Source organism: Euprymna scolopes, chromosome 30 (assembly GCF_053919585.1).
Source record: "Euprymna scolopes isolate OS-2025 chromosome 30, ASM5391958v1, whole genome shotgun sequence".
In the NCBI taxonomy this organism is placed as follows: domain Eukaryota; kingdom Metazoa; phylum Mollusca; class Cephalopoda; order Sepiida; family Sepiolidae; genus Euprymna; species Euprymna scolopes.
The window spans coordinates 57,930,035-57,946,241 of record NC_136511.1 but is presented as its reverse complement, the minus strand read 5'-3'; the positions used below and the strand labels follow the sequence as shown (position 1 = coordinate 57,946,241).

General features: G+C 32.5%; 1 protein-coding gene across 1 annotated transcript in view; it reads left to right on the top strand.

The window, feature by feature from the left end:
• LOC145254821 (uncharacterized) overlaps positions 1 to 16,207 on the top strand; it is a 128,657-nt gene that overhangs the window by 51,887 nt on the left and 60,563 nt on the right. The window contains exons 9-10 of the mRNA XM_080113649.1: positions 4,176 to 5,744; positions 12,646 to 12,897. Of these exons, the coding sequence (XP_079969775.1) occupies positions 4,176 to 5,744; positions 12,646 to 12,897 (1,821 nt within the window). The remainder of the gene's footprint in view (positions 1 to 4,175; positions 5,745 to 12,645; positions 12,898 to 16,207) is intronic.

The window sequence follows — 16,207 nt, the reverse complement described above, 5'->3', positions numbered from 1 at the left end:
GCACACATTCATAAAGAACTACCTTTTTGTCTATTAGATAATAACTGTTTCCAATTTTAATGCATAAATATCATTTGTGCTAATTTTAAATGTGAACAAATTTCATGACTGTTTGGTGACAACAATATGAGTTGAGTACATGTGTTTGCACAGTTTTTAGAAATTGACTTCCAAACTTATCTATCTCTGACCAGGTTTTTATTTAGCCATCTTTTTCTCGCATCCATTTTTATCACTTTTGCAATCATACTAGCACCTGCTGTACCCTGTGCTCCAATGGTAGTAAACCGTCTCGATAACCTCAATTGCTTCACCATCTAGATATACTATCTCCACATCTGAGTTCTCATCCATATCCATTGTCTTACATAAACTAGTTATCTTCACTCAAGTTACCAGTAATTCCACTGAACTTATTGTGTACTTAATGCTTGCAAGTACTACAAACATTGAGCTGCACCCAACTTCCTTTCCACAAACTTAGTAACAGACTGCTTATTATACATTCAAAACTAAAAATATAATAATTAAATACTCTCAGGCTGTGTCAGGTATGATGGCTAGTTGTAAATAAATAATTGAAAATGATTTTAATTAATAGAATTAAAAAAAATAAAACAAGTAAATCAAAAGAAAAAATAATTTTAAAATAAAGATTTGGTGTGTGAATAATTTAGATTTCTTGCCATGTTTTGGTAAAAACCAAAAAGTTAGTTTATTTAATTTTTAAAAGAAAGCATTTAATTATTAATTTGAAGAAAACCATTATTATTTTTATATGTTAAAATGTTAAAAAATTTTCTACTCTGATAACTTCTTTCCCCAGGCCACTTGTCTTTGCAATTCCCATTGTTCTCTGATTGTACCAACACACAGAAATTTAAATGTAATTTTTTCACAAACATCTTGCTGTCAACTTCCCACTTTCTTTGCTGGAGTCAACATTGAATAATAATCGACTTTTTATTCCAGTAGCACTACAAGGTTGTGGAACTTTTTTTGCTCACTATTGTCCTTCTACCTACAGCTTTGGTTTTTTCAAGACTAGGGTCAATAGGCATCTCCTGTCTTTTTGATAATCATCTTTTGCTTTTGTTAGCTCCTTAAACAAGTGTCTTCATGCCTTATTTTGAGCAATTTCCATAAATAAATTAAAAAGAAAAGGTAAAAAGAAACACTTATTCTTCCGTTGGAGAATTCTCCTTGAATTTCTGGAAGTAACGTTCCCTCATCAGCTGGTTTGCAATTAAAGTCTTGGAAAACACAAAAGGATCTTTCATTACTTATTTTATTTGATGGTACAATATTTTCTTTCACTCTTCTCTTCTGTGAACTGCGGCAGACTCTGAGCCCACTCTTCTACTGAGAGGAAGTGCTGAAGACATTTCGTTAATCATTCATAAAATCTGCTCTCAAATTATCTGATTCCCTCTCGTATCTATTCAATAGCTTTTGTTTGTTTGGTTTTTTTTTGTATTTTTAGCGTGTATGCATACCTTAACTAACTCGCAGTTCCCTTTGATATTTTTTCTGAATCTCACAGAATTGTATTCAAATTTCATCAGCACATTTTTCATTAAATTTCAAATGTAGCCTAACACATTTTTCGTCACAATTATTATCAACACCATTTATCTTAACTGCCCAGAAACAATATCATTACAATAATAATTTTAATTGTCAATCTGCCGCTTGTTTGGTATAAGACCATAAAATTGAAATATTAAATTTCAGTTAAAACCAATGTTATCTACTTAATTATCATGTCAAAATTAGTAACATATGCAAGAAATATGAAAAATGATAAAGTAGAAAATTAATTATAGAAAAAATTGTTTTCAAAGAAAATTGCAAGTTATTATATTTAAATAATGAAGAGATTGCAAACTGTGAGTTACTTCCCTTCAGTTAAGTTTTCAAAAATAATAATGGTCGATCAAAGGACCGTGAGAGTACATGTCTTATGTAATGATGCAGTAATATGTTACTAATTGTGACATAACGATTGAGACGAAAATATTGCTGTTATTGGAAACTGGCATAGCAATTTTAAGGTGATAATATTGTTTTTAGTTGAAACTGACATAACAATTAAGTTAATTAATATTGCTTTTAGTTTAAACTGACATAGTAATTACGTTGATAATATTGCTTTTAGTTTAAACTGGCGTAGCAATTAAGTTGATAATATTGCTTTTAGTTTAAACTGGCATAGCAATTAAGTTGATAATATTGCTTTTAGTTTAAATTGGCATAGCAATTAAGTTGATAATATTGCTTTTAGTTTAAACTGGCATAGCAATTAAGTTGATATTATTGCTTTTAGTTTCAGCGGGCATAGCAGTTAAGTTTATATTATTACTTTTAGTTGAAACTAGCATAGCAATTAAGTTGATAATATTGCTTTTAGTTTAAACTAGCAAAGCAATTAAGTAGATTTTTTATGGAAATTTAGTTTTATGACTTTCGATTTTCAATCTTTGTTGCAATCATGCACCTTCCATTTATACAATTGTGTTGCGGTTACACCCCCCCCCAAAAAAAAACACTTCTTTGCTTATACAACTACGCATTTTATTCCCTCTATATTTACATACACAAAAACGGACACCAGCAGGAGCAGTAATAGTGACAACAATGGTAGCACTCAGACGAACCCCGTTCGTCATCACAAACTAAACAATCATAACAAACGCACACGACAGCATCAAACCCTACTCCTTTCTATGCCCCTGTCTATGGCATAATCCACAAATCATAACAGTAAAGAAAACCACTAGAGGAAACCACTCATCAAAGAAAAGAATCAAATTTGAAGCATGAACATTGCAGCTGACGCCTCTTTGGCACGTACATTATCACAAATAATTAACCCAATGGAACACTATAAGAGTACAATTCCCACTCGAACACATTCACAACTTTATCAGCTCCAATTTCATATAACAAGTGAATATAACCCCTTGACAGATGACTCCCTGCTGTATATTAAAGCATGGAAACACACAAATCTAAAAGAAAATGATACATTCACGCTGGAAGCCTCTCGTCTATAACTACTTTCTCAAAATGAGTATAAAGTGAACTTGGTCTCGTCAGCAGCTTAGACCAATATAGCAGCAGCAGCCATGCCACCACAAGACGGGTTATACCTCCTCCCCGCCCCCCAACAGCCATTTAACCCAGGTTACCCATCGTCGGCTCACACCAAATGGTACATGCACCTACCTTTCTCCAAAGAAAAGACTATTATCTATCTTTTTCTCTTTTTATGCAAGTTTAGCAGAAAATAATCTATTTAAAGTTTTAACTAGTCTTTAGACAAATTAAACATTAAACAATAATATTAAAAATAATTAATAATAAAAAAAACACTTCATCATTATTATTTTTTAATATGCTAAAAAATATTTCAAAATAAAGTAAATCGATGTTTTTAAAAACTATGCTTGAAATGTATGTGTATTGACACTAGTAGATTCTACATTTTATTTTCCAACTTTATACAAAAAAAACTGTATTGAATAGAAGGTACTGGTCCAAAACCTAACCCAAGTTTGTGTCAGCATCTTCTGACAGTTTACATGAAGCAGTTAGAAAAGCAGTTATAAAAAGCCAATAAGTTCTAAGTGCTTTTTAATTACTATGAAACTACTGCTGTTTACAATTGTCCCCTTATGCACATTTGAACTAAAGGCAAACACATATTTGAAGGAGAATTTTCCCGAAATATCATGCTTACACTACACACTGTGTCTCAAGCAAACTAAATTAACTTTTTATACTACACATCCTTTCCCCAAATATTAAAACCCTTCCAATTGAACTCATGCATTTAATCCACTTAAATCCTATACATTTCTACACTGAAATCATCTCCTATAAATTACCTATATATATATATATATATATATATATATATATATATATATATATATCACACACCATGTTTCAAGCAAACTAAATTAACCTTTTTTACTACATTTCTTTTCCTCAAATATTAAAACATTTTAATTTGACTTTTGTTTTTAATCCACTTATATTTGATTCATCTATGCATTAAAATCATCTCATATGAATTATATACACTAGACATAATGTTTCAAGCAAGTCGTGATATTTTTTTCCAAGTAAAATCAATTTACATTTTTTTAATTTTTTTTTTTTTTTTTCAGTTGCTTCTCAATGGTCCAAGGTAAAACATGAGAAATTTGATTGTGATCTGTACCATGATTATAATGATGATGAAGATGAAGATGAAACCTACATGGATATAAACATTTCATCAGATTTTAAGTTGCAGTTCATAATGAATTATAAATGTGTATTTGAAAAGGAGCTAAAGGACTATGGATATTTTGTTTGGTCTGAAAGTCAAGGAAAATCACTGAAAATTATGTTCAGTCAAAGCATAAAAGAGGAGAAAATTAAAGGAAAAGTGAATGAATTACTTAACACCATAATTGAAGTAGAATTGATTATTCCGCCTAATATCTATCCCATATTAAAGGAGACATATCATCAAGAATCAGACGCCGTTTATGTTGGTTTTGACGATAATAATCACAAGGTCTACATTTTATCATTCAACAAAACTCTGGCAGAGGATAACAAAAAAAAAATTTTGAGTGTTGTTGAAAGTAAGTCTAAGACTAGTAGGACGCTAGACTTTCCCCCTCATAAAATCTCTTTACTTTATGCTGACCTTTTTCCATCCAAAATCCTTCCAAAGTATAAAATGTTGCAAATTAACAAGGAGGCTAAAAATATAATTTTGACCGGTTCTGCTCCAGATATCGAGAATGTCACACTAGAAATATATAAGTATCTTTCAGAAGTTTTATCCATTCAGTGTTCCCTCCCTCGCAATGCTAATAAAATTGTCATCAAAAAAAAGGTTAAGGAATATCTGCAGAAAAATCTGCAGAAAAATAAGCTTATTTGCTCATGGGAATTAAACCCTGAAAATGAAGTAATAATTTATGGCATAGACAATAAGACCCTTATATCAGCAAAGAACGTTTTCCAAAAAGGTTTCATGGAACTAGACTTTGATCTCACTGATCCAATAAAGAAAGCAATGAAAGGAGATAAGTGGCAAGCATTTGTAAAAAACATGTCTGATAAATATATTGATATTTTTTATATCAATGATCAACAAAATGACAAAATTACAATAGTTACAACGAAAGAATTCTCTCAGCCTGTCGGAGATGATTTTGGTAAATTCTTTGACACAAATGTCATTTATACAAGTACCCTTCCATTGAAGCCTGGACATTTTGAATTCCTGAAAGCATTTTGTCAGAAGGAGATACAACAATTTTCCGACAACAATATACCAATAAATATACAATTTCCAGATGACCAAATGGTTCATATTTCTGCAACAAATAAAGTCAACAAAGAGGCATCAGAATTTTTAAAAAATCTTACCAAAGGTATCATAGAAAAACAAGAAGTGATTGCTTGTTTGGGCTTCAAGAGATTTTTAATATCTGCTGCAGCAGACACCATGTTTAGGAAATTGTCAAAAGATTTAAAGTGCATAATATTGAAGGATGAAGATAACATAAAGAACATTCTGAAAAGATCTTCAGCAGATGTTGAAGTGAAATCTACAAATTGTTCTATATTAGTACATGAGGGTGATATGACAGAAATGGAAGTAGATGCTATTGTGAATGCAGCTAACAGACAATTGGAACATGTCGGTGGATTAGCAAAACACATTTGTGATAAAGGTTTGTATTATTTTCAATTATGCAATTGTTAATTTTATACTTGTATATTAAATGCCATTTATTGATTAAACCTCTTTATTTAATTACCAAAGAGAGAGGGTTATTAATTATATATTTAGATATTAAATAATATTTAAGGATTCAACTTTTTTATTTAATAAGTAGTAGGAGCTTTATTTAGAGAGAGAATGGCTGTTAGTTTAATATTTATATATTAAATAATATTTATTGATTCAACTCTGTTATTTAATTACTAACAGAGAGATCTGACATTGCCCAGGATTGAATAATGATCAACAAATGTTTCACACTCCCATATTTTTATTGTCATCAAAGTCATTGAAATCGCCTATTTTCAATCAAATCAATTGATTGCTTGTTCTAGTTGAGGACCCATTACAGTCCACCGGGGAGGAAGCTTCACATGTCTCCTCACAGTGAGTTAGTCCACAATACATTGTAGTCTACATTGCACTGTAAAAAATCTACTGTTGATTTAATAAAATTATTTTTTATATATAATGGCTTCAATTAAAGTTTAAAATGCAAAAGTGAAGTGTCATGTTTCAATTGTGCTCTAAACAGAAACATTAATTTTGAACATGCCCCTGTCATATTAAAGAACCTACTGTTGGTTTTTATATGCCTGACCTTACTGATTTTACAGTTGTCTTTTTTCATGAATAATTATTTTTCTACCTATCATTTTCCGAAATTTTTTGGATATCTTACTATTTGCACCATGACCATTATGTAGGTACCATTTGTTTTACTTGAAATTCAAAAGTTTTTATTTTATTATAATAAAGAAGCACAGATTGTTTTGTTGATTTGCTTCTTGACCACTCATTGGCCAAAAGTGCAAATGTGGAAACAGCATGTGTGAACTGTTGGTGTAACTTTTAAAATGTTACAAAACTACATTTTGCTCCCTGGAGGACATGCTGAATGTTGGTGGTGATTGTGAATGTACTCGCACTGCTCACTGTTTTGTTTTTGGTTAAGGTTCAGGAAGTTGCTGCTAATCTTTCTAGGCAAGTTCATTTTAGAAGTTTGAGCAAATCTTTTCAACCCATGTTCACTTCACCATCTTGCATGGCAGTGAGATGAACTCCAAATTTTGGCTTTTGAGTAATGACTGTGCTATATCAGCTGTAAAAAAACTTCTTGTATCATGGCATGTTCATGCTATAGATGAAATCATGGTTAGTGTTCTCCATAGGCTTTGGTCCATTGTTGTTCTGATTACCTTTATTTATTTATTTATTTATTTTTTTTTTTTTTTTTTGAGACATAACATGATTTGAACTTGCAGTTTCATGAAATCACCAATCGTAAATGTTGCCAACTAATGAAACTGCAGTAAAGTGCTATATATATATATATATATATATATATATATATAGTAATTTATAAAATATATATGGCGATTAAGCTACACTGAATATTCTGCGTTTTATCCACTTATAGGATTCGTCAGGCTTATGCGCCATATATATTTTATAAATTACTAACTAGCTCTACCTACGTATGACATGGGGTGGATTGCCATTACCTTCTCCAGCGCAGTGGCATCTGACTTGCCTGTTTGCACCTATCCGTTGTTCTTAGATCATCCGCATGGCTGCAGTTGAATAACATAACTCTTAATACCAAAGAACTGTTGATCTGCTAGAGATTCATCCTCCTCCATGGCCATCCAATGTCCTGCTACAGACGTCATCAGAGTTACCTTCTCCTAGATGCATATCTTAACTAAGACTAAAGGTGCATCTCTCCCAATAAATTAATGTGCCCCTAGATACCAACCTGGAAATTTCTTATGACTCTGCGCTGGTACTGGCCGGGCTCATTGTTGCTTAACTTTTGTGATTTGGCAAGAACTGGTGTGTCAGCATTATTGTGCCGTATATAATGAAACTAGAGGAAACAAATACCTTCAACTGTGCTTCATCAGAACCTTTGCATTAGTGGGATGCCTTACATACTCAAAGTCTCTGGTGATTTGACCATGTAGAGTGTGCCATCTCCTACATCAACTCCATAACACACCTGGATGCCTCAGACACTAAGGTGCATTGTAAACTACATACAACATGGCTTGAGGATGTATGAAATGATTTGACTGCATGTAGCTGAACTAATATCAATCCTTTAGATCAGATCACATAAAGAAAAGGCATTCCTACCTTGGAATCTGGAACACTTGTAACACTATAAATATCAAACCCTGAAATATTTTACATTTCTGAATTTTGAAAATGAAGATTGATTATTTGTAGTATTTAGATTTTGGGGAATATTTTGGAGGTCTAACCACTTGTATGTATTGCAAATCTTGCAACACGTTCAACACATAACAACTCGTTGAAAAAGATGTTACTCGTTATCCATTTTTTGTGCTAACTCCTCATCGAGTAAGCCAACCAATCATCAAACCCATCAATGCCTCTTTCTATTCGTTTTTTTTTTTTTTAATTATCTACTTGTTTTTTTATTTAGTTGGAATCTGTTTTTCTTGTATGCTTTCTTGGCAGCAATGAAAGTTTCTATCATGAGCCTCACCACAAGCGCATTTTATTAAATTGTAATCATATTTTTACTAGCGGGACCTGTGGAAATTCCACAGGGGATTCATTCATATGCAATATATTGATGTTAGCATTCTGTAGATGTTTAGCATAAATGGAGATGCTCTGATATTATTGTAGCTCTTTTGTTAAAACTACAAAATTATTTATCTAAGCTAGCAGGGATGCCCCGCATAGCCCACTTGTAAAGTATGCTTAAATATGATATTTTCATTCTTGCAGATTTCATATATATTATCATAGTTAATGTTCTATTGATTTTTTATAGTTTATAAAATTGCAATTTCAAAAATAAAAAAATATATCCATATGACTTAGGTGTAGGTGCATCAGCTTGAATCAAAACCAAAACTAATGAAAAAAAAAAATATATATATATATATATATATATATATATATATATATATATATATATATATATATATATAACTTGAGTTTCTTCAGCTATGATCAAAACCAAAATCATGGTAAAATTATTTATAAAAAAATAGATTACTGGAGTGCCATCAGTTATAATCGAAACTGAAACCAAAACTTATGAAGAATTTTTGGTGAAATTATTTATTACAAAAAATGGAAATTCATAACAATTAAATGACAGTCACTCAGATGTAAGCGTGACACACAAAATAAATAACACACACACTATCCTATTAATATATAGATAGTTATGAATAGCTCAAATAACATGTTCTTATCTTTGCAAGAGGTTGAAGACATTGACAAACAAGAGGAGAGGTTTCTAGACTTTAAGAACTGTTGATTTTCCTTTGGAGAAAGAAAGAGATAGTTTATTGATAAACAGATAGATAGCTTGTCTCATTACACATAGCTACATTGTGCGCAACAGACATCCCATCAGAGATGACACCTCTTATGCATTGGATCTGCTTTAGGAAGATCTCTGTTCTTCTGGAAGTCACATGGTTTTGTGAACTTTTGTTGACTAAATTCTGACCTCCCATCCGTCACTCACTTCTTCATTCAACTCATGGATTTTATCATGTAATACTTTCACATGTGCGCATGTGTTGGATATCTTTAAATTTTGTCAAACTACCAAAGACTTCATATATACCTTTTTCTATAAATAGTCACATTCCATCCACAACCGCTACCTACATATTTTCTTATCTCTGACTGGCTGTGGCTCTGTGGAACTTACTTGGCCCTTAAGGTTACCTCTCCACCAAGTTTATAACCTTCTTCTAGTTCTTTGGAAATCTTTTTGTATGTCTTCTCACGGTGGCAATCAAACTTTCTCTCACAAGCCTTATCACAAGTGCATTTTATTAAATTGTAACCATACTTTTATTGTTACAGATGACTCCAATAACATTTTCCTTTCATCTCTCCTTAACACCAGATGCATAATCTCTAGTTTCACATAATGTTTGCCATAGCATGTTTTCTTTTTTGTTTTTTTGTTTTTTTTTTATTGCTTTGAGACATTCAGGATTACTTCCTCAGTCCAACAACTCAAATAACAAAAACAGTTGTTTATGTTTCCATTTCTATCCAAATTGAAAATTGTAAAAATGACCAAAGTAATAATCCAAATCCAACTCCTACCAACATAACACTTCTGACCAGTAGCGGCTCGTGCATGGGGCTGTGGGACTGCAGCACCCCCAAGTTATTTCTACACAATATTAATGATAAAATTAAAAATAATACGTTTGTTTATTATTATTATTATTATTTTATTTTATTTATTTATTTATTTTTTTTCTATGTGTACATTATAAAATCATTAACTTTAATGTCGGTATCTCCAAATGCATATAATAACAAAAATAAAACTTGCTTGGCGCTGTGAAATCCACAGTTACACTTTCTAAATGAAATTCTCTTGTACGCATGCGCGGATTAGACGCTTTAGGCAGCCGATGAAAGCCTCTTTGAAGAACTGTCGATCAGCGCAGTTCCGTGTCGTGAAATTCGTTGTTTGCTGAGAGTGTGCGCCTGTATAGATATGATAACATTGTTATTGAAAAAAAAAAGTAGGTTTACTTATATTTTTAAAAATTATTATTAAAATCTGCACATAACGTGTTCTTGTACATAAAATATTGTGCTATTTTTTTTTTAAATACGCACACTTTTAGCGTTGCGATTTAAGTCGGTAGCAGACGGAAATATATAATATGCAGGAACTGTTTATTTTTATTTATTAAAAGTATTCGGGAATTTAGCAGTGAAGCTAACACGCGGCCAAGGGTAAAAACCAAATATACAATAAATAAATCTTACCATAAAAATAAAGTTACTTTTCCATCTACCTGCCTTTTTGTTTGTTTCTTTAAATGCTATTTATTTTGCAACAACTAAACTTTACAAAAAAAAAACTGTTTACATTTTTTTCTAGAAGCAAAAACGCGAAGAAACAGTTTATGTTGAAAATACATTTTAGTTAGAAATCTTTTTAACGTGTATGTTTTAGATATAAAAAAATTAGCATTTATTTGCCTCCGACAAGGACAATGTTAGAAGTTTTACACTTTGAAAAATGGATTTTTTACACAAGATTTTTTAATTAAAATGTGTTTGTAAGTAAAAAAAAAACACAGTTTTTTATAATTATGCATTTTTAAACTTTACAATGAATTTGTTAGTAGATGGGTCAGATAATACGCATTAAAAAAAGTAATTAGAAATCCTTCTGGACTGAGACAATTTTAATTCTTTTGTTTTTTGGGGAAGAAAGCTACATTAAAATTCGATGTTTTATAATGCTTATATATGACATCCTATTTTCTTATAATGAATCTCAACTTCATGTCGATCTTTACCGGCATGGGAAGGTCAGTAAATAGCCAAGTTTGTTCTTTTTATATAAAAAGCAAGTTGTTAAAAGATTTGTAAATAAAATTTTGTATCTTTAAATATTTTTGTTTGTTTGCTCACTATATAAAAATGTAAACTTTTTTATTTTCCATTTTATTTACAAATATGTTTTGTTATAAATACATATTTAAAAATAAATTTTGTAAATAAAACTATTAAATAAAACGCTATTTTCAAATAGTAAACTCCTAAATTAACCCTCGTAGGGAGGCAGGAAAATTTCAAAGTTTTTCTTTTTTGTTTTTATAAAAAATAAGTTATTTTTTAAAATGTTTTTGGTTTGTTTGAAAAAAAAAACAAAAAAAACGCAAACTTTTATTTAATCTGAAAAGTTTAAAAGGAATAAATATATATATTATTTTTATTCTGTAAAGTGTACATAATTTAAAAAAATCCTTTTAATAAAAAAGTTTTTGCGTATTATCCATTTCTGATTAATTATTTGTCTTTGTTATATAATTGAATATTTATTTGAATGCTTGTTTATTATTTGATTAAATATTTATTTATATATTCGAATTCCTTTACACGATATTAAAAAAATACGTAAAATTTTTGAAGCAGCACCCCCACTAATTTCAGGCACGAGCCGCCACTGCTTCTGACCTACATGTCATTACCATCTAGATTATAGTCCTATGTAACCACACCTGGGAAAAGTTATCACACAATCCTGCATCACGAGACAAATAAGTGTAATCAGCCAGGAGGGTTGTGGTGTTGACCTAAGCACACAAGCGCTAACCCTAAGTCCCAGTGGCTACACTTTTATTTTGTCTAGTGATGGACTCTTCAAAATTTAACCAGGTACTCGCTCATTATTGCAGTTACTGCTCTGATACTCAGAGCACACAAAAAATGATTTCTTAAAGTTGGTTTAACCACTCTGTATTTTATTTTGTTGGGTGACTAGCTAGCCTCCTCATCAATCAAACCTGGTGGTAAAACTGGGTTAGTTATTGATAACCTGACTAACATGCAGTATAATCAGATTGAGAGAGTGGTTCTCATTAGATCATCAAAGTCGAGCAATATTAAGTCTGGTCAGTCCCAGATGGTGATCATTTGGGAATACCAGGTGCTGCATGTAAGACATCAACACCTCTCTGCAAAAACATAATGTAATCATCTCCCCTTACACCCAACCAGGATATACATGCTACTGGGGATCGTTTGTGAATTTGATATTCCCTAGCCACTTTCTCCTTCGGGAGAAGCTGATTCAACCTACTTAAGGTGAATGCTGCTGGCTTTAACATGCAGCAGGTAAAGCTCGATTACATGGTACTAGTAGTGCTCATCAAATGACTTGACAGTAAATTTACACACACACACACACACACACACACACACACACACACACACACACACACACACACACACAAACTATTAATTGTTCCAGATTAAAATTAGAAATATCACTCTATAATTATCTAATTTTTATTTTATTTTTTATTTAACAGGTGGTCCAGTAATTCAAAATGCATGTAATGATATCATGGCCAAAAAATCAGTTAAAAACCTTAAGGAAGGAAGTGTAGAAGTTACAACTGCGGGAAAATTAAAAAGTAAAATAATTATTCATGCAGTTGGCCCAAGATGGATCGATGGAAACAGCTATGAAACTGAATCTCTTGCAGAAGCTGTTTCAAATTCACTAGTAGCAGCAGAACGGAATAAATGTACTTCGATTGCATTTCCAGCCATCAGCACAGGTAATATCACACTTCTTTATTGAAATCATGGCTCAATGGTTCTCCACCTTGTTTGTCCCGTGCACCTCTTTTACCATCTCCCCCCCCCCCCATTTCATAGTTGTCTATCTCATCTGAAATTATTTGCATAAAATACAATATTAGTTTATATGCATTGAAATTTCTACATGGATCATTTTAACAGTAGAGTTTTATAAATTAAGGTTGAAAATTCTGATGCATTTATAAAACTGGAATCCGATGCCTCCACTCACTCTCGAAAGACAAAGGATACCCCCTATTGGGGCAACTGCACATGTAATTGTGAGGCAAAGGTTGCACAATAACCAATCAAACCTCTCCTGAATCAGCACTGCTTGAGTCCAGTGGCAAGGAGTAGTCCAAGACGACTGGAAACAATGCTGAGAAAAGTAGAGAGTACATACAGCACCTAGAAGTCCTAAATGATCACCCATCTAGTACTGGACAGGCTCATGGTTGCTTAACTGATGGAAACCGGTGTGTCAAACAGGGTTATGCCATATCAAAAACTAGAATAATTTTATTTTATATCAGAGAGGCGGTAGCACTCTCTATATAGGGATGGCCCGTACACGCCTATATATGCCTACAAAACAAAACTATCCAAATCTCAACTAAAATCAACTTATAAGTTTCAAAAAGCACATATTCTTACAGAGAAGCGTCTTACGAATCCAGCGAGTGTCAGAACGTCGGTTAAAATGTCAAAAGAAAGCAAAAAAAAAAAAAGGGTACAAAAATGGCCAATTGTTCTTCTTTCTTCTTTCTTCTTCTTTCTTCTTTCTTTTGAGACGATGTATCTCGGTGTACGAACGGTCTCTGACAACAGTTCAAGCATCAATCGACTGCTCTTTACATGGAGAAGTGCAGTGACCCATCGCTTTTCAGCTAACTCCATAATTAAATAAGATTACGTGTAATAACAAGTTTTAAACACTATATACCCAATGTAGACAGACCACTTCGAACACGGAACTTCTCTCAAAAGGGACAGCTCCAAATAATACACCGGATGCTCACAGACATTCCAGTTTGCCAGTGGCCTATATTTCTTGGACGCTGAATATTTGAGGTGAACGTTAAGGTTTTTTCTTTAAACAGTAACCCACCAGCATTAATGAAACCACAAAATCTTTATCTCAGTTGATCAAAATTGTTATAAGAGTAACCTATCAGCAAGTACGACGTCAACAAACAATGTTATAAAAACAAATAATTCTTCAGATTTTGGACTGTAAAATATGTACAAAATGTCAATGCTGTGACCAGGATTCAAACCTAGGTTAGCACGACCACAACGTGGGGTCCTAACCTCTAGATGATCACGGCTAACACTGACGTCTGTCGCTCTTGGCAGAAAGACACATGACTACTGTCAAACTATTGAAAAATAAGGAGGAAACTTGAAATCTAACGCATGCGCAAAAATACACTATAGCAACCATTGTTAAATGCAGCTGAATCTCTTCGCTCACTAAGAAAAGTAGATCAGACCAGTTCTTCTAAGAACTCACCAAACGCCAAAGGAAATAAGTTAAATTAACCGCAAAAGAAACTGCAAGAAAGTCATCTTCTAAGAACTCACTGGAAGCTGACCAAAAAGAATCAAAATCCAAGCCCTAGCCACAAAAATAACTAGATATTGTGGCTACTATACACAATCTACTAATAAAAACAAGTAAGTTTTCTAAAATAAACTGCAATAAATTAACCAAGTAACCTCACACTGTCACTGATTAGGACTTCATATAAAGATAACAACTACACTATTGGTGTATGTACCGTTCCACACTTTAACTATTGGTGACGGGGCAGTATCTCAATTCTACGAGAGTTGTCTTGCTATAAGATAAGTGATATTATAGTAAGATACACATAAATGTTATATGTTTACATTTAATAAAAAATGCCAAAGTCAGCACATAGTAAAAAAGCTCAGAGAAATATAGACTATGAAAAAAACAAAGTCAAGGTATTATCTGAGCAAAAAGAATACTATCAGAAAAATGTTGAAATAATAAAAATTAAGTATCATGCAAATCCTGAGACAAAGAAGGCTGCCTCACGTGCTGACTCAAAAGCACGGTATAACAGGGATCCCGAGGGGAAAAAAACTGCCTCACGTGCTCTTTATAACAAAGAACCAGAAAAAAAGAAGGCTGCCTCACGTGCTGACTCAAAAGCACAGTATAACAGGGATTCTGAGGAGAAAAAAGCTGCCTCACGTGCTCTTTATAACAAAGAACCAGAAAAAAAGAAGGCTGCCTCACGTGCTCTTTATAACAAAGAACCAGAAAAAAAGAAGGCTGCCTCACGTGCTGACTCAAAAGCACGGTATAACAGGGATTCCAAGGGAAAAAAAGCTGCCTCACGTGCTCTTTATAACAAAGAACCAGAAAAAAAGAAGGCTGCCTCACGTGCTGACTCAAAAGCACGGTATAGCAGGGATCCAAAGGGGAAAAAAGCTGCCTCATGCACAAACTATTATAAATATAAATATCAAAAACTGCCAAATCTTTGCCAAAACACCAAAGAATGAACCAAGAAAAATTTAATAGTGAAGGTATGAACATTTTAGAACTTTATAATACTCTAACTGTTTTATCAGAGAGGCGGTAGCACTCTCTATGTAATATAGAACCGATGGAGGACCAAGAGGCAACTCCTAAGGCCCAAAACCCAAAGACCTAAAACTCAGCAGGAAGCGACCTGCTACTAATGGAGGCGGCAATGAGCCGCCTCCTAAAAAAGACAATACTATCATGAATGTAAGTTTAAAAATAAGACTGTAAGTAAAAATACTAATTAACAAGAATAAAAAAGCATTGGGAATGCAAAAGGATATAGGGATGGTATGCCAAAAAGTATACAAACAAGATAGCTATGAATGGCTAGGCACATGGAAATAGAATTGCATCCAAAGTATAGCCCTATAGCTTTTTACAACCGTAATGATGGCACGGAATGAAGATTGGAGAAAAGCTATAGGGCTATACTTTGGATGCAATTCTATTTCCATGTGCCTAGCCATTCATAGCTATCTTGTTTGTATACTTTTTGGCATACCATCCCTATATCCTTTTGCATTTCCAATGCTTTTTTATTCTTGTTCATAAAGGAACTAGAAGAATATCTAAGAATTGGAAATTTAGAATAGAATGGGTAATTGTATCATAATTTAGAAAAACTTTCAAATCGTCCAACACTAGATTATATGCATTCAAAATTATACATGATTTATTTTTTCAGCTGACTTTTATAAATTAAATGCAATTTGAAAATTTTTATG